The sequence below is a fragment of the Labeo rohita genome, chromosome 21 (genome assembly GCF_022985175.1).
Source record: "Labeo rohita strain BAU-BD-2019 chromosome 21, IGBB_LRoh.1.0, whole genome shotgun sequence".
In the NCBI taxonomy this organism is placed as follows: domain Eukaryota; kingdom Metazoa; phylum Chordata; class Actinopteri; order Cypriniformes; family Cyprinidae; genus Labeo; species Labeo rohita.
The window spans coordinates 13916881-13931799 of record NC_066889.1 but is presented as its reverse complement, the minus strand read 5'-3'; the positions used below and the strand labels follow the sequence as shown (position 1 = coordinate 13931799).

Below are 14919 nucleotides of genomic sequence, written 5' to 3'. Positions count from 1 at the left end.
TGTCTCATTGTGGTAGTGGCCCTGCACCCATTTTACACTAATGTAGATAGGTTTCGTTAGAAATTTCTTAAAGGGGCAGAATGAGTTTTATGACATCATGGAAGCATTTACAGATGTGATTTGAAGTGTTCATCTTATAATATGAATGGAAACATAATATGATAGATTACAGGAATGTTTTCGTTGCATATCTGACTTTGACCTTCGAACCTTTCTCCTGTAGTTTTTACACTTACTGAGTTAATAATAGCTGTAAGCAACTTAATACAGCATTGATTAGTGAGAAGGTGAAGAAAATGGCAGAACTGATATTTGCCCTCTGATTATTAATTTTATGGTTACTTTGGCAAGATAGATTCTGTTGCATATAAGTTGCATATCATTTCTTTTGTAACAGAGTCAGTCTGTTGACTGGAAAGAATGAAAGAAAATTGCTACACATCCGTTTTTCTATAAACTTCTCCCATGAGGGGAGGAAACCTTCAGTTCACATTCCTGAGATAACCAACACTGCAGGCTGAGAGAATTATGATTACTTTATTAAGGGAATTGCCTTCTGAAACTTTATGAATATATATAATTCTTAAATGACTTAGCAAATTCTATGAATGAAGTAGATATAATTAATATAATATGATTCATCCTCTTTGAATATATTCATTTATAGACAAAATACTTCATTTCATTTGAATATATCTGTTAGAAAAATCATTCTATAGAATTCTTAACTGTGGATAATTTATTTTTATTTTTTTAAATCAGTGAATAATTAAAACAAGTACCAGTACTTGGAGGTGGAGTTGCTGGAAATATGAGCTGTTGATTAATACAATAACAGAGTGTAAACCGTATATAAATATTTGTTCTAGTTAATCTTTTTGTTTGTCTTCATGTTTGTCCTGAATGGATCTCAACAATGATATCTCTCTCAGTTGCACTGTTCAGTAAAAACACTTTTATATAACCTTTAAACTGCTCCTCATTCTCTACACCTAAAACTGCAGCCATTCATTTAATTCTGCCCAATGGTTTTTTTTGAATTCGCTGACAAGAAGAAGTTTTTTTTGATTGGTTGGGTTAGGGTCCTTATTCTTCTCGTTATTTCCCAACAGAGTGTTTTCGCAATGCGTCATCAGTCCACCATATTGGTGGCACTGAACATAAACAATGTCACTGAATATTCACTGATTATTGCTGCTGAAAATGGTCAATTATTGCCATGTTTTGGGCTGTACCAATCAGTTGGACCAGGAAAAACATGTGGAGTACTATAGACTGCCAAAAGTTATAACAAATTAAGGAGAAGAGAGCAAAAAACTGTCTTGAGGAGCAAAGGGGCTTGTGGTCAGCCAGACTGAACCAGGTAACCGCACTCTTCGTACGTATCGTTACCACCTGTTAACTTTAGTGTGTCAAATTATTGCACCCTTTCCTGTTTACTAAGTCTTTCTCTATATTATTTAGCAGCTTCCACATGTTTTTCTGTGGTTTAGACAGCATAAATTAGCAACACAATGTATTCAGTAGTACATTAACCGTGCAATCCATGCTGTTGTTTACATCCAAGTATCGCCAGTATGGCCACACATCCGGGTAACTGACCAAATCATGACGTAAATGCAAACCCTTTATAGTGGCTAATGAACCTGAAGTCTTGCCCATAGGCTTATATTTCGTTTTTAATTTTTTTTAATGTATGTACATTAATAACACAACTTTGTATCGTACCACCTTTGCATTAGATTACAAAAAAAAAAGCAACAATGATTACCGGGGTTGAAGCGATTTAAGGCATTTAAGCACATGTGCAAAAAGACATGATTTAGCAAGCTTGTAACCACCTAAATCAATGATTTAAAAATACATTTTTGGCAAATCCAGGTAAGTGACCTTAGAAATGTGATGTTTTTTTTAATGTTTATGACTGTTACAGCGCCGGCTGTGGTCCGATCCCCTTAAAACTTTGCATGCTTGTTTAGAGTCACCTGTCGCTTGTGCTCAGCAGGTTTTCGTGAAGTTTTGAGTTTTCCTTTAGGCTTTATAGGATTTGGGGTACAGTCCCCTTTTCTAAACGACCCTGTTACAGCTTCCTAACGGGGAAATGTCAACCTTTTTTTATGGTTATTGGCTTGAGAGTCTAGAGTCTAGATTGAGTGAAAAACCTAGGACTAGCTTGCAAAAGTAGTTTCTTTTTTTACATCTTCTCAATCATTTAGGAAATGATTTGACTGACAGCAGTGCTTCTAGAGGCGAAGTTGAGTGGAATGAGGAGTTCTACTGATTGATATGAATATTGCATGACGTACAATCATTTACGCCCTTGAAAAATGCGATATCGTCTGATTTTGTTTTAAATTTCTCTCAGACCTTTGGGGTCATGAGTCGAACGGTCCCATTGAGTTTTGTTCTAATCAGCCTCTGTTAACCTTGTTTAACAGGTGATCATGTTTCATGTTTTTTGAGATATGCAAATGTCGTTGTAGACACTTGTGGCATGTTGGACCAAGACTGTGCATACCGATTTTCATGTTGATAGTACAAATGGTTGCGCAGTTATAGCCATTTTTATGCTTTTTCCTTTTTATAACACCACCAAGTGGCCAAGCTTCCCTGTGACCTCAGACTGAGCTCTTACTTAACTGTTCTGAGTTTGGCTGAAATATCTCATTCCATTCAGGAGTTACAGGCATTTTACTAAAAGTGGCCCTGCCCCTTTCGAACGTTTTGGTGTCCCTTTTCAACGGTGAGTCAAAAGTTCAACTTTTTTTCGTTAATTATTGATAGTCACTCTCAAAAGAATCTTTCTGCTCTGGTTAGGTTCTGATCAGGGAACCTAGGACTAGTTTGCAAAAGTAGGTTTTTCAAAAATTCCAAAATACCTGAAAATTTTGCCAGGCTCATGATCGAATCTGATGCGTTCTGTCCAGCGTGAGCCAAGGATTCCAACGATAAGACCTGTGAGCCTGAGACAGACGGTTTAGGAGTTATGAGCGATTTTGTACTTTTGATTGTTGTAGCATCCACGTCAGGCTGATTGGGGTGAGCCTGGGTCATGTTGTTGGTAGTGTGAGTACTACTATCCCTCCGAGTTTCAAGTCACTATATGATTAACGGTTTGGTCTGCACGATCAGTTTTCAGTGGAGATCGCTGATCCGTGACCATTCTAACAATTACAATAGGGTTTCAGCGCTACGTCTAACTACACTGTAAAAAATAAAAAACATAATTGGTTGAGTCAGCTTAAAATAATTTGTTACCCTGCTGCCTTAAAATTTTAAGTTCAGTCAACTAAAATAAGTTTACCCAACTTGAAATGTTAAGCTGTACTAAGTAACAACTTAGATATTTGTGTTTGCTAAACTTAACAGATGGGTAAGTAACCCAGCTGCCTTAAAATTTTAAGTTAATTCAACTCAAATATCTAAGTAAATGTAACATTTCAAGTTGAATAAACTTTTTTGAGTTGACTGAACTTAAAATTTTAAGGCAACCAGGTTACAAATTATTTTACAGTTTTTCTCAGTCGCTTTGGTGCATTTCTCAAATCTGAAATGAAATTCTCAAAACTACTTGTTCAACCTCCACATCATCTAGTCACTTGTGCACATCATAATAGCAGTTTCTCATTTATTTGAACAAGTTGCGATTGCTTTGGTACATTCATGCAATTGATTATGTACATTTGTCTGCGTTTTCCTACATTATCAGTTGCTAGTGTCATGTTGCTCAAAATGTATTATATAGTTCTCTGTGCAATCGTCTTACCCCTCAAAACATCTAGTCATTAATTCATCGTATAAGTCATTAAATGCAAAATGACTGATATAGTTGTCATGAACTGTCAAGTATATTTTCTACACATTCCTGTTAGTCTATTTGTAAATTTGCCATGCATTGTGCAGGTGAATCTTGACTTTCACTAATAAGGGAATGTAGATTAACCAATAACAAACCAGTTTTCTGAAATTCCTCATACAGTGCTGTATGCAAAAGCAAGGGGTGAATTCTGTGTTTGCCTTTCTAATTTTGTATTTTCGCTTTTGTGCATCTGCCATGTACAAACATCTGACAGACATCTTTAAGATGTCAGTTTTACATACACTCTAAAACATAAACATCTTACAGTAAAGACATCTAATAAAAGTCTATTTGACACCTGGTAGGAAACGTGCAGATGAGCGAACACTCTAAAAAATAAATCTTGCAGATGTAAATGTAGATGTGAAATAGACGTCTGAGTGATGTACGTGTACTATCAAGGATATTTCTTTTTCTTGTCTATCACAATGACTCTGTAATGTGTTTTTTTCTTTTCTTTTTTCTTTTTTTTGTCCTATCCAGTCTCCTTCAATCAATATCTCACATACAGTAATGTGTACATTTGTACTTTTGAAATGGATATATGACACACATAAGAATTGCAGCCTTCTGCATTTCAATACAGTAACTGTCATGCAAACTATTGCTATAGTTTACATCAGGTAATGCTAATAGAGTACACTGTTTGATTGACAACATGACTAAGCATTTTGACTATCTTGTTTGTGAACTATGACACAAGGACTTTTTATACTAATGGCACTGATATGTTCATTGACATGCATACTTACTTTTGATAGATGAACTAAAGATTTTGAGTAAGTTACAGACTTTTGCAGGTAATCCATTGTGTTGTGCTGTTTGTACGAATTGTTTTGAGAAATGCACATACTTCTTTGCAAATGTTAAGGATGATTTGAGAAATGCACCAAAGCGACTGAGAAAAACTGTAAATTGACTCAACACAAATAGTTTTTTACAGTGTAGTTCACGCTAATGCTAGAGTGTTTCTAATGCAGTGTCTGTAGGAGGGACAGCAAATTTGACATCGTTCTCTCTTTTGACTGCTGTTATCAGTCTCGCTCAAATTTTTTCCTTTGACTGAAAGCTGTGAAAACACTATTGTGGAATTTTTCTTTGCTATATGAGCAAATGGGAATGCACTTGAAGTTTACCCAACTATGAAGACTTCCGCTGCTGAGAAACACGGAAATGTGAAAAAGGTCTATAAGGTGGATCATTTATTTGCTTTTTGAATAACCATGGAAATTAAAATATAAAACTGTGATATTGTTAAATACAAATTTAGCCTTATTAAAATATTTTATTTACCTACATGACATCCTGGTACTTGCCTAAAAAGATGGGTTTATCATGCTTATAGTTAATAATATTAGGCTACTTTTAGCCTTACCCTGGAGACGGCTCACCCTCCACCTATGAGAAACTGTATAATTACATAAATGTTCTATATCAGGGGTGGTGAATGTTGGTCCTGGAGAGCCGCAGCCCTGCAGAGTTTTACTTCAACCTTAATCAAACACACCTGAACAAGCTAATCAACATCTGAAAGGTTACTGGGAAGCTACAGGTAAGTGAGTTTTTATTAGGGTTGGAACTCTCCAAGACCAAAGTGCGCCACTCCGTTCTATATATTCACACCAAATGACAATTAAATTCAGCGTTATGCATGTCTTTGCACTGAAAGAAACCTTACAGCAGGTGAGTCAGTTCTCGACGTGGAGTTTCCCCTCCCCCCCGAGACAGGTGGAGAAGAGGGCGTCACCTTGACAAGCATTGTCTCTATGGCAACAACGTTCTAGAGCACAGGCTTGTATTAATATCCCTTAGGGTTATGTGTTTGCAACTCACCATGGTTTCATGGCCTGACTATGTAGACTAATAGAATTCATTACCTAGAGTTTCCATGTCCATCTGTGGTTATATATTTTATGCCTCAACTCAAAGAATTACCAGGAATAGTGCAACTTCTTTTATGTTTTGTTTGCTGCTCAGTGTGCATCAGCTTAAAGAATCTAAGAAACACTTAAAGCATAAATTCTGTTTTTATTGCAGTCATGTTGAAATTACAATGCACTTAAGTACAAACATACAGTATATGCATATGATAAGCTAAACATTTGCAACTTATAAGTTTCCTGTTTAATTCCCATTCCTTTTCACCTCACAGTCACTCAGACCGGTTTTGGTTGGATCTGTCTGCCACCACCTATGGCAAACAGTACAGCTTGCCTAAGGTTTGTAAACCGAGTGGTCGATCTCAGAATGTGTATTCACATCACTGGCCCAATTGTACAACAAAGGAGCAAACAGGTACAACCACTCCAACAGTCTATTGTTTGTTGTAACTGACCATTTGTTTTATATATCAACTATTGTACTACTTTACTTTTCCAAGCATTCAATTTTGACAAATATTTAAACGGTTATGTAGAAAATACACTCAACAATGTCTTTTAAATCTGTAAAAAACATCAACGAATAATAAAACAATTGTACAAAAAGGTTTAAGTAAACTATACAGAAAGGCGATGATGTACAACCTCTATAAATTTGAAATGTAAAAGGAAAAACAAAACATATCTTCAGTTTCTGTGTTCAGTGAAATTTTCATAAGCAAATATATGTAAAGAGCTGAAGCCTTTCTCTTCCTGCCAACATACGTAAGCGACAGATAAGCCATCAAAACGACACAGAAACTGTTTTTAGACATCTTTTCATGTCTGCTTACAAAGAACAAAGAGTCAATTTTGACACTAGTTATTTCATTGTTGACCTTTGGGTATCACAAGAAGCAGGAACAGTTGAACAAAAAACACAAATATTCTAAAACATAAAATGTATAAACACAAAATCCCTGACAGGTAAACCTACCAGCCCTTAACACACACACACACACACACACACACACACAGTCTTAAACAGTCAAAAAGCAATCGTATGACCCTTCATTGCGGAGTCCTTTCAGAAGCATCTCCATCCTTTTGGTGAGATCTTCAAATTTTTTTTTTTTGTTTCTACTTTTTCACAAGAGAACTAATTTTAAACATAGTCCTTCCTGTCATATCCACCACTGACGGAGCGTGGAGCAGAGTAGCCCATTCTTGGTGGCTTGTACTTCTTCTCCCGTGGAGGACAGGTGCAGCACAGCAACGCTCCTCCGATCAGCAGCAGAGCAGCAGCGGCAAACCCTATGTAGATGGATGCCCCAAGCTCTCTTTGCTGAGCGGTGGTCAGTAATGGGTTGTAGAAGTCCCGAATGGTTTGGTTTGCCACCCAGGCCGCCGGAATGAGCACCAGGACGCCGGCAATAATGAACATCACGCCGGAGACGATCATCACTTTAGCCTTGGATGCTTCATCCTCGATACAGTTGGTGCATTTGGCGCCCATGATGGAGATCAACACGCCCAGGATGGCCAAGATGATGGCGACGACCGACATGGCCCTGGAAGCCTGGAGATCCTGCGATAGAGCAAGCATAGAGTCGTAGACCTTGCATTGCATCTGTCCGGTGCTCTGGACAACACAATTCATCCATAAACCTTCCCAGATGACTTGTGCCGTGACGATGTTTGCGCCCACGAAGGCCGAGACACGCCACATTGGAAGAGCGCAAGCGACAATACTAATGATCCAGCCAATGATGCCAAGGGCAATGCCCCCAAGCTCCATTCCCATCGACATTTTTACCTTGAAAAAGGAGATATATAACTTAGCTGTGAATACTGTACACAAATAAAAGCTGCACTTTCAAACAGAAGATTAAAAAATGTAAGGAGGAATGTCATTTACCTAGCGTTGAGATGTTGATGCAGATGTATGCGTCCTAATAGTTTCTTTCTTTGTGTAGCCTGTGAAAGGTAGCTATGAGCCCAAGCAGCCTTTATATTCCCAGAGACAGGTGCGAGCGGAGGAGGATCTTAACGTGACGATGGGGATGTGATACAGGTTTGTGCACGACACCTGCCTGCTATGGCACACTGTGCGGAGAAGAACAATGTTAGTATAGGTTTTCCCTTGTAATATGATTCCTACTAGCATTGTGTGGAGTAGAAAAAAACAGGCTCAGCCAGAAAAAGCAGCTGGAAGCACAAATCAGTAATCAAGGGGGTGGAGAAGAGGGCTAATATTTCACCTGACTCACACTTAATATTCAAACTGCATGGAGACATTAGTGATGTTGTATGTGAGGGATCTCCAACTTTTCTTACGATTCAAGACAGTGTTGATTAATGTTTTTGTTGACCGGCTTCAAAAGCATCCTTTTTTGAGCATAAATAGTATGAAATGCTGTTTTGGGGTTTTAGCAGAAGTACAGAAAAATCATTATCATCCACTCTGTTTCCTCTTATTAGTCTGCAGCTTGATAAAACAGGATAAACAGGCTTTGGCGGCATGACTAATAGGTTATTTTAGTGTCTGAATGATAATGAATAATGATCTGTTAGCTATTAGTTAACCCAAAACATTATCAGGATATATAATGCAGGAAACTGCTTTATTAGCTTGTACTATTGTCACAAACATTATAAATATGTGACCCTGGGCCACAAAACCAGTCGTAAGTAGCATGGGTATATCTGTAGCAATAGCCAGCAGTATGGATCAAAATTATCGATTTTTCTTTTGTGCCAAAAATCATTATTAAGTAGAGATCATGTTCCATGAAGATAGCTACTTTGTAAATTTCCTACCGAAAACTTAATTTTCGATAGTAATATGTATTGCTAAGAACTTAATTTGGTGATTTTCTCAATATTTAGTTGTTTGTTTGTTTGTTTTTTGCACACCCAGATTCCAGATTTTCAAATGGTTGTATCTCGACCAAATATTGTCATATCCTAACAAACCATACAACAATGTAAACATTATTTATTCAGCTTTTAGATGATGTTTTAATCTCAATATTAAAAAATGAACCCTTATGACTGGTTTTGTGGTCCAGGGTCACATATGACTTACCAAAACATAAATGTAGAGGACATAAAACTGAAGAAAACAAAGTATGAGAAAAACAAACGTAACGTCAGACATTAACGTTACAACCAAATTAACCAGCAGCACCTCTATCCGCCCTGGTGAAAAAACCAGCATATGCTGGTAGGTATGTTTTGATGCTGGTTTATGCTGGTCCTTTGCTGGTTTATGCTGGTCCTTGACCAGCAACATGACCAGCATAAACCAGCATAGACCAGCTTAAACCAGCATCAAAACAAGAAGAGTTCAAATGCAAAAACAGCTAAAAGCCATCTCGGTCAAAAATGACAGCATATGCTGATTTTTTTCACCAGGGCGTAATGTTACAGCCTTGCTCTTGCATTAAATATGGTGTCTACCTTGATTAAACTCGTTAAAACATTGATTAAACGTCTTTGAACTAAAAAATGACAAAATTAGCTGGTGAAATGCTGAACCAAAATATTGAGATACTAAAGTATTAACACTTAGCCGACCAGTCGTGTCAGCTAAGCAGTAATGTTAATGCAATAACATTGCTAACGTTAGGTCTTAATTAATTCCTTCATTTGGCGAAAAATGCTAACGTTACATGATTCTATTCAGTTGCCCTGGTGAAAAAACCAGCATATGCTGGTAGGTATGTTTTGATGCTGGTTTAAGCTGGTCCTTTGCTGGTTCATGCTGGTCCTTGGCCAGCAACATGACCAGCAAAAACCAGCAAAGGACCAGCTTAAACCAGCATCAAAACATACCTACCAGCATATGCTGTTTTTTTCACCAGGGCATAATGTTACAGCCTTGCTTTTGCATTAAATATGGTGTCTACCTTGATTAAACTCGTTAAAACATTGATTAAACGTCTTTGAACTAAAATATGACAAAATTAGCTGGTGAAATGCTGAACCAAAATACTGAGATACTAAAGTATTAACACTTAGCCGACCGGTCGTGTCAGCTAAGCAGTAACGTTAATGCAATAACATCGCTAACGTTAGGTCTTAATTCATTCATTCATTTGGTGAAAAATGCTAATGTTACGTGATTCTATTCAGTTGCCCTGGTGAAAAAACCAGCATATGCTGGTAGGCATGTTTTGATGCTGGTTTAAGCTGGTCCTTTGCTGGTTTATGCTGGTCCTTTGCTGGTTCATGCTGGTCCTTGACCAGCAAAAACCAGCATAAACCAGCTAAGGACCAGCATAAACCAGCATCAAAACATACCTACCAGCTGTTTTTTTCACCAGGGTGGCTTTGTCCAATTATTACAGATTTATAGAATATTTTATTTTAGCTAACATTTTTCGTTAAACCTCATTTAAATGATAGCATATTTACTTACCTTAACTAATCTGTTTATTATTCACGTTATTCAAACGATTTAATTAGATGTAACGTCACAGTAATTACTTCAGTGTATTAGAGTTTAAAGATTTGTACATTTTTGAGATCAATAATATGATCCTGACGGGAGCGCGACCTGTTTTAAAATCTTGTCTGTCTATTAAAATGTAGTTATCGCCAGATGTGCCATTAACAGAAGCGCTAGCTGCTTTAAATATCGTAAAACGTGCAAAGATAGTCCTTTCTTCTCAGTTAACGTAATTGGCGTCGCTGTAAGGTCACTGTACGCGTGCAACGTACAAAGTTCGTGAATATGTAATGAGGTAAGCACACTTCGGTTATTAAGTAGTTGCTAAAACATTATAGCAAAAACACTGTTTTACACAGGTACCATAACAACCATCTTGCAACTTTGCAAACGTTGCTTAATCCAGGGGTAAAAGTGGCCTTTACCCAATGTTTGATAACTCAGGGTTAACCAGGCAGTGTAGAAAGCCCACAAATGACCAAATATCTGAAATGAAGACGTGGAGATTCTTTGATTTATTGGCTGTTATTTTTTTTAATAATCAAGAATTCAATTATAAATCAGTTATACTTATTCAAATGCATGTTCTAATTAATCAGTGACAAAAACAACAACAAACACACAAAAGTGCACAATAATCTGACGAAACTTTGGGAGGTGCCTGCACATAGTCTCACAGTTTCTCTGCTGTGTTGTCCAGTGGAACTTGAATCCAGTCTGGTGTTTATGTCTCTCGGTTGAGAGAAAACAAATGTGTTTTCCCTTTTGTCAGTTTTGCATACATCCACTTGTACTGTAATTTGTAACACGCACATAGACTGTAGAAAAAAGGCCAAAGGTGTTGTGTAGATATTTTCCATAGCTACACAGTTGTCTGCTCGATTTTTTTACAGCGTTTCAGAGAATGCGAACGCTGCTGAAACATTAACAGTTGATTGCAATTCAAGCTAAATATAAACACATTAGTACAAGATTTTTTTTCCATTGTATTCTTAATGAAAGTATAAAAATATGAATCTTCAAACAGCTTTAGTCAAACCGTAAAAGAAAAATAAACTAAAAATGAAAGCACACAAGACTACAAAAATAAAACCACTGACGTTTTCCCATGAAATCAACTTACATATTTGATTTAAAACATACAGACTACACAGGATGATTTATGCAAGTGGTGCTAAAATATATCTTTAAAAAAGTGTGGAGTGACAATGGACACTGATTGAACAAAACAACAGCATGTAGAAATATTCACATGGAGAAAAAGTAAACAAAATTTTGAGTTACCTCCAACTCACATGTCACAATTATCTTTCAATGAAAGACAGACCATTAAAATCAAAAGTCCTCTGAGGTTCTCATACATAGTCTCTCTTGTTGTAGGTACTCGGAGGCATCGAGTGGTGGGCAGAGTAGGCGATTCGACTATGCGGTGGGTACCTCGCCTCATCCTTAGGCGGGCAACTACAGCATAGAATGGAGCCTCCGACCATCATGAGCGCCGCGGCGGCCCAGCCAAGGTACAGCGATGCCCCTATTTCCATCTTCTGAGCTTCTGGAACAACTGGACTGTAGAACTCCAAAATAACGGTGTGCGCTGACCAGGACACGGGAATGAGCTGCATGACCGCGGCTGTTATGAAAGCGGCACCAGAGCTGATCATGACACGGGCTTTGGCCCCTTCATCCTCAATGCAGTTGGTGCACTTGGCCCCCACTATTGAGACAAAGAGCGCAAGGATGCCCAAGATAATGGACACCACCACCAGAGCGCGAGCCGCCTGTAGGTCTGCGGCAAGAGACAACATGGAGTCGTAGACTTTACACTGCATCTGTCCAGTACTCTGAACCACACAGCTCATCCAGATTCCCTCCCAGTACACCTGCGCCGTGACGATGTTGTTGCCGATGAACGCGGTGACCCTCCACATGGGCAAAGCACAGCACACAATGCTGAGAATCCAGCCAAGAACCGAGAGCGTGACTCCCACTAACTCCAGACCGAAAGCCGCCATGTCTCTGCACTTTCTCTTTTAAACTCTCTTTTGTGCTCTCTGAGGCTCACTGTTCGTCTGTACGAGTCCTTGACACAATTACATCAGGAATCTCCAAAATCACCAAAGGACCATTCAAGCATGGAGGTGGGTGTTGACACACTGAATCTCCTCTTCAAGGTCGGCTGGAATGTTCTGTCCTGGTAGAAACTTCAGTCGTTCTGAGAAACAGGGCTGACCTACCTGGGTTATGACATCATATGATAAGGTGCGATCTTGGTATTGGTCGGTGTCCTCATAAAAAGTGGGAGCTGCTTGCTGTGTAGCACTTGTAGACAATGGAGTTTCCGGTAAATGTTTGTTTAAACCAAAGGTTGGGATTATTTGTTAATAGATAACTCAAGGTGGGCCTGTAAGAAATACTCTTTAATGGACAATCTTTGACAACACCAATGTAAACACCTTTTGTAGGTCAAAATGCATGCTTACTGAAATCTTAAAGGAATGGTTCAAATATATATTTGCTCTCATTCACAGATTTTTTTTCCCCCCATTTCCTTTTACAATGCAGGATGGTGACCAAAGCTCCAAAAAAGTCCATAAATGTGCTTGGGTGATACTACTAGTCTTGTAAAGCCATGCAATAAATTTAGTTGAGGAAAATAATGAAACTGATGTCATTGATTTGCTCACTAAGCCTGCATTTATTTGATCCAAAGTACAGCAAAAGCAGTACAATTTTGAAATATTTTACTATTTAAAATAACTGTTTTATATTTGAATATATTTTAAAATGTAATTTATTCCTCTAAATAAAGCTAAATTTTTATTATCATTACCCCAGTCACATGATCCTTCAGAAATCATTCTAATATTCTGATTTGCTGTTCAAGAAACATTTATTTTTATTATTATTAACATTAATATTTTAAACAATTGAGTACATTTTTTCAGTACTCTTTTCGGAATTATAGAAATTAATACGTTTATTTAGTAAGGATGCTTTAAATTATATATAGTGTTACAAATGATTCGTATTTCAGATAAATGCTGTTCTTCTGAACTTTCTATTCATCAAAGAAACCTGAAACAATTCTTCTCAGCTGTTTTCAACATAATAATAATATTAAATGTTTTTGTGAGCAGCGAATCAGAATATTACAATGATTTCTGAAGGATCATGTGACTGGAGTAATGATGCTAAAAATTCAGCTTTGAAATCACAGGAATAAATTACATTTTAAAATATATTCAAATAGAAAACAGTTATTTTGAATCATAATACTTTTGATCAAATAAATTCAGGCTTGATGAGCAGAAGAGACTTCTTTAAAAAAAAAAAACATTAAAAATCTTACTGTTCAAAAACTTTTGACTGGTGTAAACATTAAAAAAAATAAAACAAAAATAGCCAAACTTTTTATATGTTTCTTAATACTTCCTTCTTAGATAGTAAGCAGTAGGCCTAATTCAAATTCCAGGTAGCAATCTAGGTCACCTTTGATGACATTTGATTGCATGCCATAAAATCAAAGCCGTAAAATATGATGTATTTAGAATATTTCAGATGCCCGTTTCCTGGTTGTATAACGGAAGAATTAAATTTAGTGATGCAACCCAAAAAACAAGTGTACATGGAAGCAAAACAAATAAACTGATAGGCTATGTCCATATATGCATAAATGAGGAGGCTAGGCAATTTCAGTTTAAAAAATGCAAAACATCCTGAGAGAGACTGGAAAAAGTGAAACTGTGGTAACCCATTATGTTAATTTTGAAAATAGAAAAGAATGAAAATTGAAAATTAATTTACTTTTGTGAGTACCAATGTTACTGCTTACAAAGGTAAAACACTGATGTGAAACAAAATGCTAAAATTTAACTCATGACCACAAAAAACGTTCTTAAAGGGACAGTTCACCAAAAAATTAAAATTCAGTCATTACCCACCCTCATGTCGTTCCAAACACATAAGACCTTTGTTCATCTTCAGAACACAAATTAAGATATCTTTGATGAAATCCGACAGCTTTCTGACCCTGCATGTTCAAGGCCCAGAAAGGTAGTAAGGACAACATTAAAATAGTCCATCAGTGGTTCAACTATAATATTACAAAGCTACAAGAATACTTTCTGTGCGCAAAGAAAAGAAAAATAACAACTTTTAACAATTTCTTCTCTTCCATGTCAGTCTCCGCCACCAGAGTATCACGATGCCACATGAATTAATGAATTAACCACAACGAACAAAGGTTTTACAAGTTGGGAACATCATGGGTGAGTAATAATGACAGAATGTTCATTTTTAAGTGAACTATCCCTTTAATGTGTGGCTTTCACAAAACATCATGGGTGTGAAGATAAAGTTACATTTTATCCAAAACATCATTGTTTTAGTATTATAAAGTGCTATTTCCCTCTTTGAAATTATAAATATATTTTTTTAAATCGACACTTATTAATTTGCTTGCTCCAATGGCTTATTTATTCTGAAGTATGTGAGCGTTTTATCTTGTTTGTGCTTGATATCTTTTGGCCTCTGATGTAGGGTTTGTGTATTTCCTAAACAGCTAATTAATGCTTTCCTGATAAGACAACTTACAACAACAACAACAAAAAGAGGGGGTCGTCTGTTTAACAATGTGACACTTTACAGTGTAAACAATTGCAGTGCAGTGAACGCACATGGGAGATTTCAGTACATACATTGATGTGTTTAAACCAGACTCTAAGTCAGTAAATATCTGATTAATCCAC

At 37.0% G+C, this 14919-nt stretch overlaps 1 protein-coding gene across 2 annotated transcripts; it reads right to left on the bottom strand.

Annotated features, from left to right (window-relative positions):
- Positions 1-5867: 5867 nt before the first annotated feature.
- Positions 5868-12448, bottom strand: LOC127152823 (claudin-3). Of its 2 annotated transcripts, none has more exons than XM_051093674.1 (2): positions 11701-12448; positions 5868-7534 (listed from the first exon to the last, which is right to left on the bottom strand). In XM_051093674.1, the coding sequence occupies exons 1-2, from the start codon at positions 12181-12183 to the stop codon at positions 6884-6886; spliced, it is 1134 nt and encodes a 377-aa protein (XP_050949631.1). In that variant the 5' UTR covers positions 12184-12448; the 3' UTR covers positions 5868-6883. The 2 variants fall into 2 exon arrangements, with proteins under 2 accessions (XP_050949631.1, XP_050949630.1); XM_051093673.1 differs by lacking the exon at positions 11701-12448 and adding an exon at positions 7637-7842.
- Between the last annotated feature and the right edge of the window lie 2471 nt (positions 12449-14919).